This window comes from Poecilia formosa, unplaced genomic scaffold (genome assembly GCF_000485575.1).
Source record: "Poecilia formosa unplaced genomic scaffold, Poecilia_formosa-5.1.2 Scaffold92, whole genome shotgun sequence".
Taxonomy (NCBI): Eukaryota; Metazoa; Chordata; class Actinopteri; order Cyprinodontiformes; family Poeciliidae; genus Poecilia; species Poecilia formosa.
In genome coordinates, this window is record NW_006800031.1 from 1,935,302 (window position 1) to 1,957,709 (window position 22,408).

At 37.1% G+C, this 22,408-nt stretch overlaps 2 protein-coding genes across 2 annotated transcripts; both read right to left on the bottom strand.

Annotated features, from left to right (window-relative positions):
* Positions 1-811: 811 nt before the first annotated feature.
* mccc2 (methylcrotonyl-CoA carboxylase subunit 2) lies at positions 812-21,807 on the bottom strand. Its single transcript, XM_007557885.2, has 17 exons — positions 21,575-21,807; positions 20,230-20,296; positions 19,552-19,636; positions 19,287-19,388; positions 19,012-19,139; positions 18,671-18,783; positions 17,449-17,562; positions 15,607-15,671; positions 15,253-15,352; positions 15,066-15,161; positions 13,996-14,068; positions 13,816-13,892; positions 12,044-12,110; positions 11,797-11,953; positions 9,116-9,230; positions 2,107-2,192; positions 812-1,191 (listed from the first exon to the last, which is right to left on the bottom strand). Exons 1-17 carry the CDS (start codon positions 21,704-21,706, stop codon positions 1,074-1,076), a joined length of 1,695 nt encoding a protein of 564 aa, XP_007557947.1. The 5' UTR covers positions 21,707-21,807; the 3' UTR covers positions 812-1,073.
* LOC107836852 (interaptin-like) lies at positions 4,496-8,014 on the bottom strand. The gene has a single exon (XM_016674229.1). It carries the CDS (start codon positions 7,620-7,622, stop codon positions 5,772-5,774), a length of 1,851 nt encoding a protein of 616 aa, XP_016529715.1. The 5' UTR covers positions 7,623-8,014; the 3' UTR covers positions 4,496-5,771.
* Positions 21,808-22,408: the final 601 nt, after the last annotated feature.

Here is a 22,408-nt window from a genome sequence, read left to right on the forward strand (position 1 = left end):
GATTATTCTGAACAGACTGAAAGCCAAACTCTGCTCTGTTAGAGACCTGGAAGATGCACATTAAATGATCGTTTTGCAGACTGGGGCAGAAACTATTTCCAACAAAGACTGTACGGATTCAGAATTGCTATAATTTCCTATAGCAAATCAATGTTTCTCACAGCTCCAGTCCGTTTCTTTTGTGATGCTAAAGACTTTTCTGAAATATCTGCTCTGTCTGTATCTGCTGAACATCCACAATTTGAGAAGCCAGGATGTGAAATTTTGGAATGCCTCCTACGGTGACATTTGGAGCAGGAAGATGAAGGTCTAGTGGGAGGTGTGGGCAGCACACACATAAACTCATGCCCACATGATGCCCTCAGTTATTTCTACTTTCTCTCTCCAAGGTGAGCCTCTCCACAGCCCTAGTGCATCAACTACCGTCATTCACAGAGAGCGTGAAGGGCTTCTGGTTAAGCACTTTAACCAGCTGAATCCATGCAAACATGTAAATCCAATGATGCACCAAATCCCTGATGCAAAACTGAGAGTGAGGGTGAACTGGTTCACATGGGAGTGAAACTGCTCAGTAAAATAATACCACACTGTAAAAAGGCAGTCTTTAATAATTACATAAACTGCACCACAATATATGATGCCATATATATATATAAAAGCCCCTCATTTCCTCTTTTTCTCAATTGAAAGCATTAAATGAGGACCCTTTGGGTCTCACTAAACAAGGTATAGCGTATTATTTTTGGCTAAATAGTGCCCCCTAATGAGGAAATGTTTCCTTGCACTATTAAGAGGTCAAAACAATTAAAACTTTAGGTTTTCATCTCTTTAATTGTCATTTAAAGTAAGTGATAAAAACATAATCCAACCAAGAAAAAATGTTTCCAAGAACAGTTGTTTGTACAGTGGAACAGTAACACTTAAGGCACAACTTCATTGGGGAAATAATCCACAATGAGAACTACTTACGTCCTTAATTCCTCCAAGGTCTGATTCCTCTTGAAATCTGTTGCCCACACTTTACAATCTATACTACAAAGATATGTCTATTTACATCAGAAACTACATGAACATTACATCCTGAACACTCCAAAGTGGGTCTTCTTTGTTGGTGCATTGAGCGCTGCGCTGAGGCTCAGTCCCAGAACCAGACGAGTGTCTGCAGGGTCAATGATGCCATCATCCCACAATCTGTAAAATTCAAGAATCTTACATTGTTGGCCAGTTCTCATACACGCACAGCGGTTATTGATTTTCTAATTCAGTCAAACTCAATACGATATTAATTCCTTAAAATAATTTTCTCAAAAATCGAGTGATGCCCCCACCTATTAATTTTTATCTAAATTACCAGTTTTAAAGATAGTTGCCTTTAGTAATTATAGTTATTCATAGCCAAAACTTGAATCTTACAGAACAACAAAGTCCAGGCTTTCCCTCAGGCGGAGCCAAAACCAACCAATCAGTCTGAACCAAATGTTCTTAATCCTATTGATCTATACATATAGAGCTTACTGGAAAAGAGAGAACTGATTTGTGCGTTGTTGTTTTTTTTTTACTGGGGCTTTGTTAGCATCAGGCAGCCTCAGATTAAAACAAAGAGCACAAAAGGCAAGGCTTGTACGCCTTCATAAAAAAAACATTAAAAGAACAGACATGTTCAAAAGTTATATTAAATCTGCCCATTTTAAAACATATGTATTGATTCAAATAACAAAATCTTCTTTTGATAAGCTCCAGTCTCACATGCACACAGATCAATGCCCACAGGACTAAACAAAAAGTAATTGGGAAAAAAAAAGCAACAGGCGGCTTAATGGAAATAAAACAAATTCTTGCGTCACTTCTCATGTATTAACAGACTGCCTTGCTTGAGTCCAGGATAAAACAGAATTCCAAGTCCTGAAAACATTTCAAAATAAATAAAGAAAAGCAAGGCAGTTCTGTCAAATATCATCAGAGCTTCTACAACATCTGTCTCGCCAACATTATTTCAATACTTCAATTTCCAAACAAAAAGAAATAAATGCAGCCATTGTGGAGTACATGGTTCTTTTTCAGTATACTCCTGCCTTATAAATGTGATGTGCCCTGACCAAATCTCACCTGGCACTGGAGTAATATGGACTGCCTTCCTCTTCAAACCGACGGACAATTGGTTCCTTCATGGCTGCCTCTTGTTCAGCTGTGAACTGTGAATAAATTGTGAGAACAGAACAGGGCAATGAAGGACCAGGCTGGAGGCATTTTAAAGGTTGGTCTGAATTATTGAAGGTGAAGATGAAATGTAAAGCTGAAAGCACACAGCCTTTCATTTGTCATAAATGCTGGTCTTGATCCGCTTGGAAATACTGAGCCAATTCTTCTAGAAAAAAAAAATAATAATGAAAAACCCTGAGCATACGCAACAGCTTCCCACTGCTTTTAGTTTAGCTTCAAGGATGAGAGGGCAAGCTGTAGATCTGAAAAACTTTCAAACAAAACATTCAACCAAACTTAAAAGATGAAAAACTTTGTAAAAAATACATATATATAAAAACCTTCCACATATTTGGTGTTCTGCTGCACCATCATCTTACAAATTCCCAGTCTTTAGCAATTTGAGATTTCCATCAAAGGTGAATTTCATAACCTTCAATGTCTGCTGATGATTATAAGTGAGTCTTAGCTGTGGTAAGAGCGCATAATAGTGGCTGGCTGACACCATTAACAATAAAAGAAATTGGGCAACACTTTATTTGACTGGTTGTGAATAAGACTGTTATGACACCATCATAAGCATGACATAACACCTGTCATGAATATTTATGACTGTTGTTATAAAGTGTTATTTGGTAAATTATGACACTTAATACAAAGTTGACCTTATTCAAAATGTCTTCGTTATGACAACTTGACATTAACCAAGAAATCATGATCTGACATAAATTTGTTATAAAAGTATTACTGATTAAACTTTACTTTTAATAACATAAAGCTACATAATTTTTAAAGTTCAATCAGTAATACTTTTATAACAAATTTGTCAGACCATGATTTCTTGGTTAATATCAAGTTGTCATAACGAAGACATTTCGAATGTCAACTTTGTATTAAAAGTGTCATGATTTACCAAATGACACTTTATGACAAGTCATAAATATTCATGAAGGCTTACTCATGTTCATGACAGGTATTATGTCATGTTTATGACAGTGTTATAACAGTCTTATTCACAACCCATCAAATAAAGTGTTACCAAAAATTGGCATTGACACTACTTCATTTCAGGGTTTCCCCCAGTGTATTATAGGCCTGTCGGCCTGCTATACTTTAATAGCGCCACCGCCAGGATAAGCCTTTCTTGTTTATGTTTTAAGGAAAATAATAATAATAAATAAATAAAACCTTTTTTGTGAGTCTTTTTTTTAATAGCTGGATTGGAAGCGACTCTGTTGCTCTTCACTGGCGGAGCAGATTTGTTCCTAAAAGGTATGTTTATGGAAGATGGGTTTATTGTTTATGCATTTTAAGCCGGACCAATCATACTGCTGGCACCTCTGCATGTTACCTAGCGCGCTGCTGCAGCTGGATGACTAAAGTAATCTGAACTGTTTGGCGCGTAAACACAAATGGTAATGTAAAGTTGTCATAAAGACATTTTTGTCTAGGTTAATGACAAGTTGTCATGACAAAGACATTTTGAATAAAGTCAACTTTGTTTTAAAAGTGTCATGATTTATCGAATGACACTTTATGACAACAGTCATGAATATTCATAAAGACTTACTCATGTTCATGACAGGTGTTATGTCATGTTTATGACGGTGTCATGACAGTCTTATTCACAACCCATCAAATAAAGTGTTGCTGCACAGTCAGAACCCGATCCAAACCCGTAGGTAGAGGGAGAGGCTATCCTCTTGTTCGCCCCAACATACAGGCACCAAAATGGGAGGCAACAAGTATGGCCACTCCTGCCTAGCGCCTCTCACAAGGGGCAACTCCAGAGTGGGAGAACATCCAAACCCTTTCAAGAAATCTGGCTCCAGAACCAGAGCCATGCACTGAAGTAAGTCTGACTATTTCTAGCTGGAACTTCTCAATCTCACACCCACAGGTGGTGACCCACAGGCTCTCTTCGGGCTGAGTCCGGTCGGGCTCCATGGGTTAAAGCCCGGCCACTAGGCGCTCGCCAACGTGCCCCAACTCCAGGCCTAGCTCCAGGGTGGGACCTCATCTACGGGCGAGTACAACCACTGTTTCCAATGGTCATATTCATCATTAGGGATCTTTGGGCTGCACTTGGTCTGGTTCCTCACCCAGGACCTGTCTGCATTGGGTGGCCGTACCAGAGGCATGAAGCCCCGACAGCATAACTCCTAGGATCACTGGGACACTCAAACCCCTCCCACCACAATAAGGTGGCAGCCCATGGAGGGGATGTGTAGGTGTGTGCGTGTGCATGTATGTGTGTAAGTATGTATATTAAGCAACCTATTAATTATGTAAGAAATACAGAAAATGAGAGGGAGAGAAAGAGGAAGAAAGTTGTTTTTTTGATTGTTTTTTAACATGAGAAAATGAGCACAATATGGTGGTAAGCTTGTGAGGTGAAATGTATTTTTTTAAGCTCTAATAAAGTTTTTTAGGCTGTTATTTAGGAGTGGTTGAACAGGAAATATGGAGGAGAGAGAAGGGGATGACATGCAGCAGATTCCCTAGGACTGGAAATTAAACCCAAGTTGACAAACAAAACCTATTAGTGACATCCTAAACCTAAACAAAACCTAATTTGCAGTCTTAGTGTAAAGCTCTTTTATAGCAGCAGACAACTCATAAGCTCAACAACACAAAAACTTTATATTCATTACAACGTATTAATCTAAGAATTGATTTCTTCCTGTAATAGAAATTATTTCTCATTTAATTCTCTGTTTTCATACTTTCATGGATTGTTCTTCTTTTTTCCCTTTTCTACATTTTTTCCATGTTAAATGGCACTGTTTTGTTAAGTTTGTTATGCTGCCCTGAATCCGTTATTCTAACTAAGGACCAACAGAAAGAAAGATCACAGAGTTCCTTTTCTTTTTGATAAAACCTAAACAAACCAGATATAACAAGTTTGGGCTTCTTCACAGTCCGGACTGAATAAGTCCAAACGTGTTAAATCAGCGAAAATAAACAGAAACCATTGTAATTACAAGAAGAATTTTAAATCTTAAATCAATACGTTGCTATAAAAATTGAGCTGTGTGTGTCGTTGCGGCACTGAGCCGTCTACCACCACAACAGCGAAGGGAAAAGGGCTAACGTACGGCTAATTCAATTAATTTTACAAGTTTAACAATAATACTGCACATGTGTTTGGAGTTTCTAAAACTTTTTTGGGGGGCAATTTACAGTGACCAACTGACCTGACCTACATGTTTTAGGAGATGTGGGAGGCAACCGGAGCACCCGGAGAAAACCCACGCAAACACAGGGAGAACATGCAAACTCCACACAGATCGTCTCTGTGAAGACGCAGCGCTAACCCTCTGCATCACCGTGCTGCCCACGTTTTTTTCAATTGGGTCTATTTTCTAGTTTGTCAATGGGGAAAAACAACTTTGGCCTCTTGGGGCCATGCGACTTTCGTTTTGGCAGCAGACAACTCTGTGAGTCTTCTTCCTCCTCTTGGAGAGTCGCATGACGCCCCGTAAACAGACCCTACAACCTCTATGCGGTTGGTTCCAGTCATCGGTTCCCCTCTTGCATGTTTTCTCCTTCTCTAAATATCAAAATCATTATTAGACCTGTTCTTGACTGTCTTCACTCTTTTTTCTTTTTGGTTTCTTCAGTCGGAGAGTGTTTCGTACCTTTTTCCAAAATGAAAATTTAGATGTTTTCTTTTTCCCATCCTGCATGGTTTGTGTAAATGGATTGCCCAAATCCTCCAGGATGGCTTCTGCAGGGATCTCGATTGCTTCCATGGATTCCGGATCCTTGGAACAACCTGATAAGGTTTCTCCTGAGAGTTCCTTCTCTGAAGAAACCTCTCGACTTAAAACTTTAACCGGGTCGGCTTGGCTCTGTGAGTCTTCTTCCTCCTTCTCTTGGAAAACTGTGATGAGTTTCTGATCTTCCTTCTCAGTTCTCAGAGTTTCGGGCAGCAATAGATCTTTTGTTCTTTCCAACTCATCTTTAACACGACTTATCTCCTGTTGATAGTCTTCTGCTTGTTGTTTGAGTGCAGTGACATCAGTTTCGTACCGACAGCTTAGTTCTTGGTACAAACCTTTCACGTTCTCCAACTCAGCCTGCGCATCCTTTTCCTTCTCTTGCAGGAATTCTATCACATTTGTTATGTTTTCATGAAGGACGGCATCCGTAGCTCTGATGTCGTCGAGAAGCGCCATATTCTCCTTTGTTTTCTGCAGATGAGCTTTTCTCTCCTGGTTTATCTGCAGCTGAAGATCTTCTACTTGCTGTTGCAGCACAGAGTGGTTTCTTTTACGGATAAGCTCTTCGTCTTTCTTTTTTCTGTTTGAAAGAGCAGTTTGCTCCTTAATCTTCTGCTGATATGTTTTAGCCTGCTGCTGTAATTCCATAATTTCTGTTTCATACCTACTTTTTAGCTGCTTGTGTGAAACGTGAACCTGATCAAGTTCATTTTGCATGAACTTCTCCCTCTTTTGCAGAATTGTGATGTGTCTCGACGTTTTTTGGAAGAGCTCCTCCTTCTCAGCTCTCAGGTTGATGATGAGCTGCAGATTCTCATTCGCTCTTTCTAAGTTGGCCTCTCTCTCCTGGCTCACCTCCTGCCGATAAGTTTCCATGTCTTGTTTCAGTCCAGAAACATCGCTTTCATATTTCCAGATGAGTTCATTGTATAAAAATTTGATCCAATTCAATTCTTTCAGCAAAAGTTTCTCGCTTTCTTGCAGGACTGCAATCTTTCGTGACATTTCTTGAAAAACATCATACTGTCTGGCTCTCAGATTCTTCAGGAGCCGTTGTTCCTCACTAAGCCTTGCTTCACAAAACTTGTGTGTCTCGGCCTCCTGCCTCACCAGAGCGACGTCTGCTTCATACTTAGAGCGCAGCTCCTCAAAGGAAGTCTGGAGTTCGTCCAGTTCTTCTTGGAGGGCCTTACTTTTCTCTCTCTCAGCCAGTATTTCAGACTCAAATGCTTCCTGGCTGAGGAGGTGGACCACCTTTAATTCCTCAAAGTTTTGTTGCAAGACTTTCTTCTTCTTGTATTTCCCAGTATTGTGAACCTTGGAGGCAATAACAGCAGTGTTAAGGACTTCTGGATCAATGAACTTCTCTACTCTCTTAACTTCCCTCGTTTCTTTGCTCTTGTTGATATACAGTTCTTTGAGAGCTTTCTGCCTTTTTAACTGGATTTTTGTCTCTTCCAGTTCTGCCTCCAGGTGGGCCAGTTTGTGGTCGTCTTCAAACCTTCTGACTCTCTCCATTTCCAGAAGGGAGCTCAGTTGTTGGATTTCCCTGTGTAAGGCATTCGGGTCTGCAGGAGGGAACCAGCCTTCAGGGTGTGCGGGAGGGAACCTGCCTTGGGGGTTTTGCTGGACTCCCCTTCTCATGGAGTGATGGGGCCCCATCACTCCACTCTGGTATCTCGGCGTACGATGAGACATTTTCTCCTAATACAAACACTAAAATCGGCGATCGATTCGAAAGAGCTTTGTGTACTTCTGAGTGATATTGCAAGCAATGAAAAATGTGCAGAATTGTGTTACAGAAATACAGTTGATGACATCACAGGCTGCTTCACCAGTGACATCACAGACCTCATCACCAGTGACTCACAGAATCTTCCTTCGCTGGTGGTGGGACATCATTCTACCACCAACTATCTCACTCTTTATTCTTGTTTAGATTCAAAATAGTCCATGATTCATTTGTTTTTATTCCATATATCAGGGGCATCAAGCTCATTTCCATTTTAGGCCAGATCAAAAATCTGAATGTTCTTAAAGAGCCTGTTGTGCCAGAACGTATTGATAAAAACAATTAAATAGTTAAAATATCAATAAATAGGAGTTTCAGCATTCAATAAGTGTTTCTTAAAATAACATAATATTGAACATCTTTTCACACTAATCAGTCCATCCAGGATTTTGTGATAGTTTTTGTGGTTTTCTACAATCAACATCACATATTTTGTGGTGCTAATTTATAAACATTTATAAGGCATTTTTACTATATTTGCGCTAATATATGACGTTAAATGTGACATTTTATTAATCGCTCTATCGGTCATGGACTATATAACTTGACATCAAGTAAGACTGAGACAGCAGTTATTTGTGAAAAACTGGAGCAGAGGCACCAGCAGCAGTGTGATTGGTCCTTGCTCCTGGCTTTGTGGCCGTTTAAATGCATCAACTACAAACCATCTTTAAGGAATAACTGCTCTGCCAGTGAAACGCTCAACACAACAGAGACGCTTGCAGTCCAGCTTATTTAATAGTAATTTTATAAAGTTAAACGATTTGTTTTAATTTATTTATTATGTTGATATTGTGTATCATTATTATTTTTCTAAAAATAAAAATAAGCAAAGCTTAGCCTGGTGGGGTTGGGGGAAGTAAAGCCTAGCAGGTTGCCAGGATAATACTTATAATACACTCTCTTACTAAAGTTTCTTGTAACGTGACAAAATGCAGACAGATTCAAAGTATATGAATATTTTAGTGAGTTTAGTCAGTTTCAGCAAAACTTCTGACATGCATTTGTTCTTCACTCAGGTTCAACTAAAAGTCAGAGCTATAAAAGAACTTCACAAAATACACTCTACAGTTTTTTTTTTTTTTTTTCGTTCAGATGGCTTACACATCATTAAATTGCCAGTTTCCACGGCACAGATGTGTCATTGTGAAGCAATTAATGCACTGTTAATACACCTATAACAGCAAACCTGAGACAATTTAATTACAGCCACTTAATGTCTGCACTGTTCTGGATAAGGGATCACAGTTTCACTTAACGCTGATATAATTTTATTCTGGTGTGATTTACCATCACTGGAAGAAATGTGCCTTTCATAATGTTTATTCTTTTGGCAGCAAATCAACCACAGGCAATTTATGGCTGCCCAGAAAAGGGCAGATTTATGTCAAGGTATTACCTCCTTTCCTTCACGTGTCCTCTGATCTTTAGTGATGGTGGCCAGGACTGTTGCCGCCTGCTCACCCCCCATCACAGAGATTCTTGAATTGGGCCACATGTAGAGGAATCGGGGGCTGTGAGGAAAAAATATATATATATAAATGTAATTGGGGTCTTTTTAGTAAAATAACACTCTGAGTCATCACCTAACAAAAACTGAAAATTGTTTATTTACAAATATGCGAAACATATTTCGCATATGTTTCAATAGGATAACAAAAAATAGGTTACCCTTAGCTACACTTTCTAATTGTTGTTGAATGGTGTATATAACTAGTTGCTAATCTGCAAGATCACAGTCTGTCCAGTTTTCCTGAATGAAACACTTGAAAGCTGATGGTGTTTGTGATTAGCACTGTGGTTAATGCTGCTAAATGTCACCAAAAAAAATGTAATTTGTAATGAAAACAAAACTTAACTTCATCCACAACAGCTACATAGCAATTACTTTGATAAAAAAAATAATACTTCATTCCATGCACAGACCCCCCACAGAAACAACTTGTTTGCAGTATCTTGATGGCTTTACTAGAACATCTCAATGCCTTTCTAAATTATTTTTTGCTGCATTAAACAACAAACATTAAGCTAAATATTGGCTTAGAGAGCATAAATAAATGGTGCTTATATAACTCCATTTAAAGGAGAATTAAAAGACCTCGTTGATATTAAAAGTAGAGAATGTTGATATGTTTTGGACATATACTAAATGATAAAAACAAAAACTAGATTGCATGAAATACAAGTCTAACAAACAGCTGATATTTTAAATGCCTTGTCTTAAAACATTGCATTAAGTGTATTTTCTGCATTTCAGATTAAAATAGTATTTAATTCCCAAGAAGTTGTTTTTGTTTTTTTTTAACTCCTAAAAAAACAACTGGTGTTGTGAAATCAGCATCCTAAATCCAACATTATGTTGCAGTAAAAATGTATAAAAATGTCATAACAATTTCAGATTGAAAGGAAATGTCTTTGAGGACATGTTAGGCCGGTTTTAGTCTGTTCTGTCATTCAGAAGCTGGAAACAGCTGCTGGCTGCCACAGTAATTACAGCTAGAGTGGTTTCTCCCTTGTTAAATTTTTTACGCTGCTACTGTGAGGCATTAGACGAGTGTTTTACAGTGCCACTACATTTTCAAAACCAAAAGACTTGAGTTCTAGAGTTGTGTCGGAGTTAATTTCCATGACAACAGACTGCTGTGAGGAGGCACCAACCCATGCTGCACTGAGCTGCCTCTGGTCGGTGTGAAGTACCAAATGGGAAACGGTGGTGGCTTAATGGAAACATATTTTCTGAGCTGATAAGGTGGAACGATGGTGCAAAAGGGTTTCTGAAAATAAGTATTTAGCAACAAAAACAGCCTGTTTACTCTAGTTTAGAGTACGCTGTTCTCATCCTACCAACCTGACATCAGAAATCAGCTGGTGTCAAATCAAATCATCCTGCACTGATGTGCAGTCATTAGTTAATTGAAATTTCAGCATCTTGTGCAATTAGACTGAAATAACACCAACAGTCTTGGCAGTGGACAATGTTACCGAGTGAAAAAGTGTCATAATGAATTATTCTCAGTTTCAGTGATCTTTAGAAAGTTAAAGCGGAGCAATATAAGAATGTACATCATGTACATGTCAGCAGTTCAATCATGCTGTTGTTTTGCCTTTGTAGTAAAATATTGGTGAAACCCTGTTTAACACCAACTTACTCTCCACCAAGCCCTGAGTGATGTTGGTTTGTTTGTGGCTCTGTTTTGTTAGCTGAAGATGCTTGGGCAGAGCAAAAAGCTGGAAGTGGATCCATGAACATTTAGCAGTGTGAGACCTGTCAGGTTGAGTTGGAAGAGCTGCTTCATGGCTCATTTTCTTCATGTGATGTTTGTGGTCCTCTTGGTAACAAGGAACAAGTTTTCTTCAGTTTGTGTACTTCATTTTAATAGATTTATAAAATTTTATTTGATTTTGGTTTCTGATTCATAAAACTTTTCTTTTTATATGACTATTGCCTTCAAGATTTAGTTTTGATCTATTATTGAGTTTACTAAAAAATAAATAGATTTTGCATTACCTTTTTGTTTCTGATCTTCATTAATCTTTTGTATTGATTCTAAAAAATATATATTTTTAAAAATCTCAATCGTCCAAGAATTGTACTTGAAGGTCAACACTTCAAAAACAATGCATCTTTATGAAGGTAAAAATGTTACATAAAGCCCACTGTGTATGTAGAATGTCAATGATTGTTGATAAACTTATGATTTGTAGAAAAACCTACTTATCAGATATGAAATTATATTACTATATTCTCCAGTTATCTTACTTTTTTCTTGAAGGTTTTCTAAGATGAAATAATTAACAGCTTAGGTACATTAACAAAAAATAAATGAATAAATAAGAAAACATTAACATATTCTCAAATACAGAAAATAATAAAGCAAACTGTGGCGAAAACTTAGATGACTGAAAATGTCTTTGGCCTTTAAGTGATTCTAAGAAGAAGGTCTTTGTTCACAAGAAAGGAACATTTCCACTTATATGTAAATGAGGCATTGTGAATATGAAACCAGTACAAGAAAGGGAACATTTTTTACGTTTTTTGCTACTGTATCAAATCGCCAACAGCAAGAGACTCCTTCGTACCTGTACGCTCTTCCACACATGCCGTAATTGCCTGCACCGTAGGAGCCTCCGATGATAACCGTCATCTTTGGCACATTGGCACAGGCAACAGCAGTGACCATCTTAGCTCCATCTTTGGCAATACCTCCTGCTTCATACTCTCTTCCCACCATGAACCCTTAGGACAAAGGGGAAAAAAAGAAGAATGGTTCACCACTGCAAAACAGCACATCGATATTCCAAAAGAGAAGGAAAAATTTGCACCAACCTGTTATGTTTTGAAGGAAGATCAGAGGAATGTTTCTTTGGCAGCATAATTCGATGAAATGGGTTCCCTGAATAGAAATCAATTTTTTAGTTATTACTAACAGTAGAGCTGCCAAGAGGTAAAATCTCAGCTATGCATCTTCATTACATTAAGATAAAAGTCTTGGCATCTCAAGGGACAAATAAGTACAAAGGTTTCAAATAAGATGCTGCATCAAATATACCGGTACGTCTCAAGTGATAAATAAAGTCCAAGGATTGATGGGTACACAAAAAATTATTTTCAGGTATTATCTGAACAATAGCCCTTCTAAAACTGACGAGTCTGCATCACAACCAACTTTATTAAAGATTAAGACGCATCTTTCTAGTCACAATTTCAGACATTTCCAGACTGAAAAAGTCTCTTCTCTCCCCCTACTTATCATTTTTAACAATTATTACATATAGATGGATGTATAGATGATGAATGGAGGGATGGAGAGATGAATAAATAGGTGGACTAATTGGGGGATGGGTTAACCAGACAGATGGATGGACACAAAGGTGGTGCATCTTGCATTTACTTAGTAGTTTGCTTGAAATCGCACAAAAATAAACCAGAAAGTTCCCTGAAAACTGAGCTACTAGCATCACTTTTAAGTTAATATTCTTCTATATTTGACATATAAATAGCTCAAACTGAAAAAAGCTGCACTAATGAGGAAGTGTTTTTGTTCAGAATTTACTAGTATTCAGTCGGTTCAAATCAAGAATTAAAGGCTTAAATCAAAACAGAAGAATTAGAAGCTCCTTAGGAGCCAAACTAAATATAGGCTGCACTGCTATAATTTTAAGCACTAATGCTTTATTTGGGGAAATGCTTTTAAGGACTTAATTTGGTGAGAGAGATTTCCCTGCATTAAAAATCGCAAACAACTTGTTGAAAGGAATAAAAAGCAGGCAATTAGAAGCAGTTATGTGGTAAGTCTTTGCCTAAGATCATCTTTCTATCGACCTTTCTTCTCTTTCTCTGCACAAATACCTGACAGATATGCTTTTCAATCACCCAGCACCTTGTATAATTGAAGCCCAGGCCTGTTTAAAGCAATGACAGCGTGTCTCATAAATGAATCTTGAAAACCAGGTGATGTATTGATTTTTGTTGAATATGCTCTCCAAGTATGCCTTCTCCACACGAACCACTGCCGGCCCTTTTTTGACAGTAATTACTCTGATGAGACAGCCTGTCTCGAGGAGACCCGAGAGAAAGAAATAGAATCAAGAAAATCTTTTTTTCCCCAAGTAAAGCCTGTAATCTAATGTAAAGCCTGTTTGAAAAAAAAAACACATTGGAGTATTATAACAGATTTGACTCATCTTTTTTTAATCCTGCCATGAAGTTCAGCTCTGCTCAAAGCAAATTGGCTTGCAAGTTAACTGAATCATGCAAAATGACAATTATGATTGTCCTGTGGTTTCAAACTCTAATGCTATTATAATAGCCTTTTTAGAGGACTTATTGGAAGACAAGTGGAATTTAAAAGGTTACTTTATGAGCGAAACTCTGCAGCTCGACAGTGAAGGGTCAATGCAAAGCACTTATGAATGCCAAAGCTTCTGAAATACAAGAGAAATATACTGGCATTCTTTGTGAGCAGCGAATCTCCGAGGTCAGCCTGAACCACTTGATTGTGTTTTAAGTCCTTGACATTTTCAGGATGCATGAATGTTATATTGCTCTTTCTTCAGGGTGACACTCATATTATTTTTTTAGTTCCAAAGGACAAGTACCTTTTTTGCAGACTCTGAAAACAAGACTCCATTGTTGCCAATGATTCCAACAGGGTATCCAAAGATTCTTGAGAAGCCTACAAAAGGCACAAATTAGATATTGAAAGGTGAGGCTGACGGCAAAACAAACAAAAAAAAACCCTGTACTGTAGAAATTGAAAACAATACCAGCCTGTATACCTGTAACAAGCGTGTCTCCATAAAATGCCTTGAACTCATCAAATTTACTGCCGTCCACAATTCTGGCAATAACCTGCAAACGAATGAATGTATCAGCTCATAGAGGTGTGTAACGAAATGTCAGAAAACAAGGCCCTGAGGCAGAACACCGAGCTGCATTGGGCAATAATGTCACAAATTTTACGTAACCTGCTTTATGAAAGTGATTTGGCTGCATGCTGTGTTGGGCTGCCTGTTCCTGATAAAAAACAAGAGCCCTGTAAATAAAAAGGAGCAGCTGGTTGTTCCCGATACCTAAACAGACCGCCAATGCTGCTCTACACCACAGACGTTGTGGCATTGCTTGAGTTAACAATAATTTCTGCTCCTGAGTCTACATCAAGTATCAGAGCCTCAGGAGAAGCTAGAGAAGGAAAACAGTGTGACTGATACCAAGCAGCTATAATCAACTGAAAACCACCTGAACATGACATCTCAACACTGTTCACTCTGAGCCTTTAAAGCCATGTAAAACCATGTAAAAAAAAGTAAAACCTTCTTTGTCTGTAAATATGTTCTACCCAGAACTCCTTACTCAGTTCAAGTTCTGTAAAAAAAAAAAAAGGAAAAGGAAAAAATTATATTTAAATGTATTCCAACATTGTATAAAAAGGCTTAAGTTGTTAAACAAGAAATCTACAGAATGTGCCAAGTTTTTTTCATCATACTAATTGTCAGAATAAATAGAATAGAATAATTAATTTCTAAAATAATCGTTAATTGCAGCCCTACTTAAGTTTAAATACATACCAGTGTGTGGTGGTTATAATTTGTTTTATTCCTTCCCTTTAATTAAATTGAAATCTATTCAGACTTAAGTAATATCTAATTAGCATTCAGAGAGGAGCTCAGGAATGATTTTTACTTCATTATGTATTCCCATGTAAGAGCTCAAAAACAAAGAAAACCTATCACACAGTCAAACGCCTGAAAGATAAATCATCACATCAAAGATTATCTTTTCTAAAGTGCAGTCTGAAACATTAAGCTTACCCCCCTTGATTAGGTTTGGCAAGTAGCTGGGCAATTACCTCTCTGACATCAAAGTTGCGTTTCAAGTTATCTCCAACTATCCCATAAAGCTCATCTGAGGGAAAAAGGGGGGCTTCGGTGGGTTCTACAGTAACCTGAAAAAAATAAAGTAGACACAGATGTAACAGGCAGTTCAGGCACAATTAGGTGGCCGTAATTAGCAATTAGACTAATCATTGGATTGACCTCAATGTTCTTCCTGTAGTTGAGACTTCGGACCGTCTTCCGAGCTAAATGGAGTGCGTGGTTATCATCTAAAGCGTAGTGGTCTGTCACGCCAGATTTTCTGTGAAATTGGAAGCAAATCAATCACAATGGAGCCAATATAGAATATAAATCAGTAGTTAAGAAATGATCATGAAGACGAGAGCAGGTGAAATATACCGCCGTCGATGCAATCCGATTTGTTTTTGCTATCAAATAATTTCAATCAGGGAACAGAACACTAACACTAAGCTGAAATTAGAAATTGCATCTCTGGAATATGTGCAGTGGCTAAAACAATGTTAACTAATGTAACTGTAAATGCTGCAGTCATACTTGCAGTGCAGATCAGCACCACCAAGATCTTCTGCAGATACTTCTTCCCCAGTGGCAGCTTTCACCTAAAAAAGAAGGAAGTGTTCAGAAAATTAAACAATCACAGAAATGCTTTCCATCCTTTAATGCAGCAGATATGCTAATTTTGTAAATTAAGAGATTTTAAGTTATCAAAAACACTTTGGATCCTCTTTTAGAGTTTTTTTTTTTTATAATTTGCACATATGCTAGTTATCCTCTCTGCCATCACCATTTGATACTTGTTCAGTATTTTGGGATAGGATCTTTTATCCATCTTGTCCATTTAAGTAAAATTACTTACAGTAATTGTGCATAATCTACAAATAGTCCCCAAGAAAATGTGGTTAGGCAACTCTAAAGTATAATATCCATTCACAAGAGGTTACTCAGAGTTATTTTGGATAATAATCCGTCACATCTTATAAGATTCAACTGAATCAAACACAGATCAGAAAAACAATTAATGGAAATTAATGGTTTAATATAAAAAGCAATCAACAAATAATATTCAATTATATCTAAGTTTTAGGACTTTGGTGTTATCTCATTACCAAGACAACACTTCACTCCCCAGAAAACTAGACTGACGGGTACAAAGTGAATAAGCCAGTAGGAAGTTGTGGTATAAAGGTTTGAACTACCCCAGAGCGTAATAGCAGCATTTATTTGCTCCATTCAGTTTTTTAACTCAAAAAGCAAACAGTGTCAAGGTCACGCTTGCAGAGGCATGCCCAACAGATGCAGCATATATGGGCAACTTGCACAACGCTGCATTCATTATGACTCCTATAACATAGCAGGTGTTAAAGTTACTGAGAGAAATGAAAAACAATTTCCTCGCAGCGTGCTTCAGGTCTTAACGGATGAAGTGTCATTTTTCCATAACTGCACAACAGCACCGCACTATCAGACTGGAAAACATTTGGGATGCTTTAAGGGCACAGGCACAGATAGGAAAGGACATCTTCTTAAAGGTTTCACTTAAAAGTCTTTGTTAAACTTAGATGAATGCAGTAGAGTGTACCTTTATGCTGTTTTATCAACTTCAACATGCCCTCTACTTCTCTATATTCTGGAAAAAAGAAATGGGTTCCCAACTTTGCTATCTCCAATGATTTTTGCTTTATAAGTCAGTTCAACAACTCTCCAATGACGATGCCTCTTATTCATTTATAACAGAATTTTTTGGTTGCTGGACATTTCTCTCCTTCACCATTGCCTGCCTTTGGCATATTGCTCATTTCATATCAGTCTGCTAAAACGGGAGATTTTGTACAGAACATGTATAAATTTGTACCAGTAAGTCCAGAGCAGCAATGTCACTGGATCTCTTGGAAGCAATAATTTAAAGGAGATTTCATTTCAAATGCCATGCAGTCACACTCTGCATATTAATAATACATTTGTCCAATTGAATAGACTAACTGCACTTAATAGGACCACCTAATGTATATTTCTGGTGCCTGAGATTCTAAAGCCCAAGAAATGTGGTGAAGTAAAGTTTATGTATGAATGGTGTAATATAAATAAATTTGTTATGGGAATCTTTATCATAAATACATGCAATATAATTCACTAAAAGATGCCAACCAGCAATGCTATGCAGAAGGTTTTTGCTGCACAAATAATTTTTTCTGGTAAATTAAACCAATTGCGCAAACTCTCACTAGTTCCAGTTTTGCAAATGCAAAAGCTGCTCAATCGTTCTGTCCAGCTGGTGTGGGAATTACAAAATCAAATGCAATGCAATGAGAGGATGCAACAATTCACATAGTTCATCTCATGTTTGCAAAAAGGAAAGGAAATGAAAAATGTTCCAACCAGAGGAGGTCCTCCGAGAAAAATTGTTCCTTGCTTTCGCACAATGATGCTCTCGTCTGCCATTGCTGGAACATATGCTCCTCCAGCCGTGCACGAGCCCATCACAACAGCAATCTAAAAAGAAATAGGAAGTTAAATCTTCACCGAAGCATTTCTAATACAGAAACATCCCTTCCAGCTTGTTTGAAGTACAATAAAAAAAAAATACCCCCATTGAAAAACTGTCGACTCGGGCATTATTTTTCTCTATGAAAGTTTCACTTACTGGTGCGTTATTAAAATGTGATGCATCACAAAAATGATCCACAACACACTGCTTAAAAGTAATGTTTTCCAAAAAAAAATTCAGATTTCACAGCTTTTGGCTCAACTTTTTACATCAAACTTTTAGTCTTCCAAAAGTGCATAATTCCCAAATGCGCATAATTTTTCACACACTTTTTAACTTTCAGCAGGCAAAAAACATAAACAAGAAAGAAAAGCTGATAATGTGTAACTGTACAATAACATAATAATAATAATAATAATAATGACAATAACCTTATTGTTCCTCCACATTTTTCTCCTTTGAAAAGATTTATAAGAAGCCAGCGAAAAAAGCAAAATCACTGCCTTACTATGCAAATCTAAAAAATATATTTCTTTTATAAAAACCATTTCTAACTAAGAGCATGAAAAAAATCTTGAGAACATATTTGAAACTTACGTGACAGAAAAAAAAGAGTCTTGAAAGTATTATTAGGGGATGAAAAACAAAACTCCCAGAATGAAAAGTGAAACCTGAAATGGTTGTAGACACTGTTGATGAGTGACCATTCAGAACGGTGACTCAAACATTCAATGGTTCTCTTTAATGGATTCGGTGAAAAGAGCTGAATTCAATAACTGAAAAGCTATTGCTGAGCTTAGTCCTGCTGTTTTGGAAAAAAAAACATGCTGCCTTGTTTGTTCCTCTGTTTTTACATACATATATGTTGTTACTTCAAAACTGTATTGCAAGAAAAATCATGTTTCCTTTAGAACAACAAAAAGAAAAGTCATAATTTATCCATCTGTGCTCTAGACGCAGATACAAAGACTTGCAGCAGACTGTAAACTATCATAAATGGCAACATAATGAGTAGGTTTCCAACAGGCTATGCAAATAAGGTAAACAAAGAGAGAAGAGTGATTTCAACATTGTTAATTTTTAGCTTGTCAAATCCAATATTTAAAACCTCACCTGTGCAATTCCTTCTGAAGACAGCCTGGCCTGGTTGTAGAAAATGCGTCCAAAGTGATCGCGGTCTGGAAAGACATCAGCCTGTCTGGGAAGATTGGCTCCTCCAGAATCCACTGAGGGCGAATTCAAACAATAAATATCTGAATATTTAGATCATCTATCAAATTTTGGAAAAAACTGCACAAGTATGTGCACCTCTTGTTAGTCACCACCACCAGCTCAATTATTTTCAGAATACAACATACAATTCTTAACTAAATAGTGAAAAAAAAAGTGTTTGACATTTTTGTATAAGACATTTTTATTGTTTAATTGCTTTGACTGAAATCAAGAAAACGTACCCAAATAAATGCATGGCAAATGGTTCTGCTGAGCAATTTCTTGTGCACGAAGGTGTTTTTTCACTGTAATTGGGTAGTATGTTCCCCCTTTTACGGTGGCATCATTTGCAACAACAACACATTCCACCCTAGGAAAAAACCAAAGCTGGTTAAATTAATCATTTGGAAACTGCACAATGTCTTGGGGCTTTTCTTATTTCATTAAACAGTCAACAAATTATTGTGTTCATTATTTTTATTAAGGAAAATATCTACGTAAACGCTTCAGCACTCACCCTGAGACCCGTCCTATCCCAGTAATCATCCCCCCGGCAGGAACATCCTCTTTTCCATACAACTCATATCCTGCAAACTGGGAAAATTCCAAAAAAGGAGTCCTGCAAAAAAACAAGAAACAGATGCTGAACACTGAAGAACATAGCTGATTTTTAAGTGTAGATGAGAAAATGAAACCAACACAACAGAATGAAATGGTTAACTTTGCGCAAATTACATGTGAGCCAACAATTTTAAATTGAACTAGTAGGCAGATGATAATACCCTGGATCCAGTAGTCTATCTATGCGCTCTCTTGGCAACAGCTTCCCTCGAGATGTGTGAAGTTTTCTAGCTTTTTCTCCTCCACCTTTAGTAAATAACATATCAGATTAATCAACACTTTGTAGGTTTTTGAAGTGTCTTTTTATTGCAATATAAAAGTGAAACAAATTAAATAAAAAAAAGTCAATTAAGGTTGCTATTTTTTTGTACCCAAGACAAAATTTAACTTATTATTAAACTCAAAGCGGTTTTAGTAGAAGACTAAACGCAGTTCTGCACAAAAGGTTTGGGATCAGATGAAAATGTTCCTGTTTCCTAGGAAACATACATTAAATTAGTCTGAATAGAAAATATAGCAAGAGACCAGGTCAGGGAAAGATCAGTGTTAGTGAGTTATGACTATTAAAATATAACATTTTAATGGAAATGATGGTCATCGACAATTCTTGATTTTATATGAATAAATGAATATTTATTTCAAACAACAAAACAAAATATATAAAAAACAAGATGCTTGAAAAGTTTTCTTCTTTCTTTTATTAAAAAGGAAATTTGCAAGTGATTCCAAACTTTCTTGCTCCTGTGCATGGCTTTTTGTGTGAAACAAAAGCCATGCACAAACACAGTACATCTGAAGGCCTAAGTTTCACCACAGTGTGTTCTCTTCCTGGTACTCACCCAACTTGATTTTCTCTGTCCGGTCCCTCAGTTGATCTACCAAAACTTTCATTCGCTCATAATTTTCCTGTGAACGTAAGGCAAGGTAATCATATTTATAAAGCATTTTCAGCCAAAGGAAACGCAAAGTGCTCATCCGTAGTAGTTAAGAACAGCGTACATCCAAACAGATTAAGGTTAGAGAGATTTGAAAATAAATAAGTAGGCAAAAGCAAATCAGCAAATAAAAAGTGTTTTGACCTTGTTTTAAAAGAGCTCAGGGTGGGAGCATTCCTGCAGTCAACAGGGAGCTTAGTTCATATTTTTGGTGCACAAAAACTGAAGGCAGCTTCGGCATGTTTTCTTCTGACTCTTTGAATGGTTAGTAGGTTTGATTCAGACGATATTAAAGGTCTTAGTGGTTTATAGAATTGAAGAAGATCAGAGGCGTAGGCTGGGCTTTTACTTGTTAGTGCTTTGTAAACCATTACTGAGATTTTAAACTTTTCTTTGAGTAACAAGAACCTAAGAGCCAGACTGAAATGCTGGTCTCTTGTTTTTGTAAGGACTCTTGCAGTGCCATTGTGGAGCAATAAGAGGTCATGATTGAGAGGTTACTTACACTCTTGGTTATTGAAGAAAATTTGCCCAAAAAGTGCAAACATCAACGATATTCAACTACTAGGCATCCATATTTTTGCAAATGAAAATATTGAATAATGTTATTCCACAATATGAATTTGGAGTTGTTTTTAAGAGGTGTACACATCTGCACTTTTTTTCCTAAAGAAAACTGAAATAGCAAGGACGTAGGTTCAAGAATAAAATTAAATTAAAAAATAAAATAAAATTTTCTGGTACATCTCGAGTAATACTTTAGTAAGAAAAAGTGTCTTTTGGTGACATCTAGTGTCAGTGTTGTACCTCTACACCAAGCTCAATGTCAGATGAAATACTGCGATTGTAAATTTAAGAAATTAATACGGGTATTTAAACTGCAACCTCAACAACGTTTACAGATGGATTCAGCACACTCTTCTTAAATAATAAAAACACATTTTGCTTAAGTTTCTGCGAAACATTAAATATAAAGTATATAGTTCATGTAAATTTGAGCCCTTTTCAATTTGGGGAATTGTTTTAGTAACAATAATGTTCTTAAACATAGCTTTTAGGCTTTCTGACATATAACATTCAGTTTCTGCTATATATTATGAATCATATAGAATGCAGTTTTGGTAGTTATGCGTGTTAGCAAACACTATTGCTATCTGTCCAGTCTGAGTTTCATCCTCATCTGGTTTAACTCAAACATAACGTTATTTCTCCAGTTAAGCTAGCAGGCTTTAGCAACAGGCTAACCTACCTGATATTCAGAGGAATGTTTATCAGGTTGAGAGCCGAGCCGAGCGACTCTGTCAGCGTAGTAAGTCCGTGTACAAGGCAGCGGTAATACCCTGCATCGAAGCAACCATGGCCTCACGGAGTGTAAAAGCATTTTAAAAACTCACAAAGGGGCAAAATGTTAACTTTGCAGCTGCTAGCTTGCTAGCTGTAGTGGAGAAAATCTTCTTCTGTGGTTGATGTTGTAGGACGGAACGTTCTACGTCGCCACCTGCTGATAATAAAACACATTTATTCAAGTTGTTATTTTGTTAAAATAAATCAATTATTTGGTATGGTAGCTACTAAATTATCTTTAATAGCTACCATACCAAATATTTTTATGTAAAAGAGAACGACTGAAAATTAAATATTTATTTATTTCCTCCCTAAAAGTGCACATGATGCTAAAGGTTAAAGGGTATCCAGTTTATAGAGACACTCATGTCTAGAAATGAATATCAAAGAAAAATACGTTATAGAATGGTTAGGGACACACTTAGATTCATTGCGAAGAAAAACGAAAGCTATTAAGGGATTCTTCCAGTCTACACCTTTTTATGTCTTTTTTGTATCTTTGAAGAAACTTATGTAAGTAACTACATCAGATTTATCTTTGGGATGAATGAAGTATGGAACTGAAGACGTTCTGGCTTAATTTATTGAACTGTTCACTGGAGAGGAATGTGGCTTGACGCTCTTGGACTGTTGTGGAGAATAATACTCAGAGAATCACGGATCAAGGCTGCCACCATGTGGGATAAAAAGTGTACTTCAACTGAACTGATTTTTAACTCTCTATACATCTATTGTCTAT

Coding starts and splice junctions, on each gene's coding strand:
- LOC107836852 (XM_016674229.1), bottom strand. CDS start 7,622: ATGTCTCATCGTACGCCGAGATACCAGAGTGGAGTGATGGGGCCCCAT.
- mccc2 (XM_007557885.2), bottom strand. CDS start 21,706: ATGCTTTTACACTCCGTGAGGCCATGGTTGCTTCGATGCAGGGTATTA. Junction 17,563..18,670: donor CTTCAGAAGGAATTGCACAG/GTGAGGTTTTAA, acceptor ATTTCTTTTTAG/ATTGCTGTTGTGATGGGCTC. Junction 15,672..17,448: donor TTCTCGGAGGACCTCCTCTG/GTTGGAACATTT, acceptor CTTCTTTTTTAG/GTGAAAGCTGCCACTGGGGA.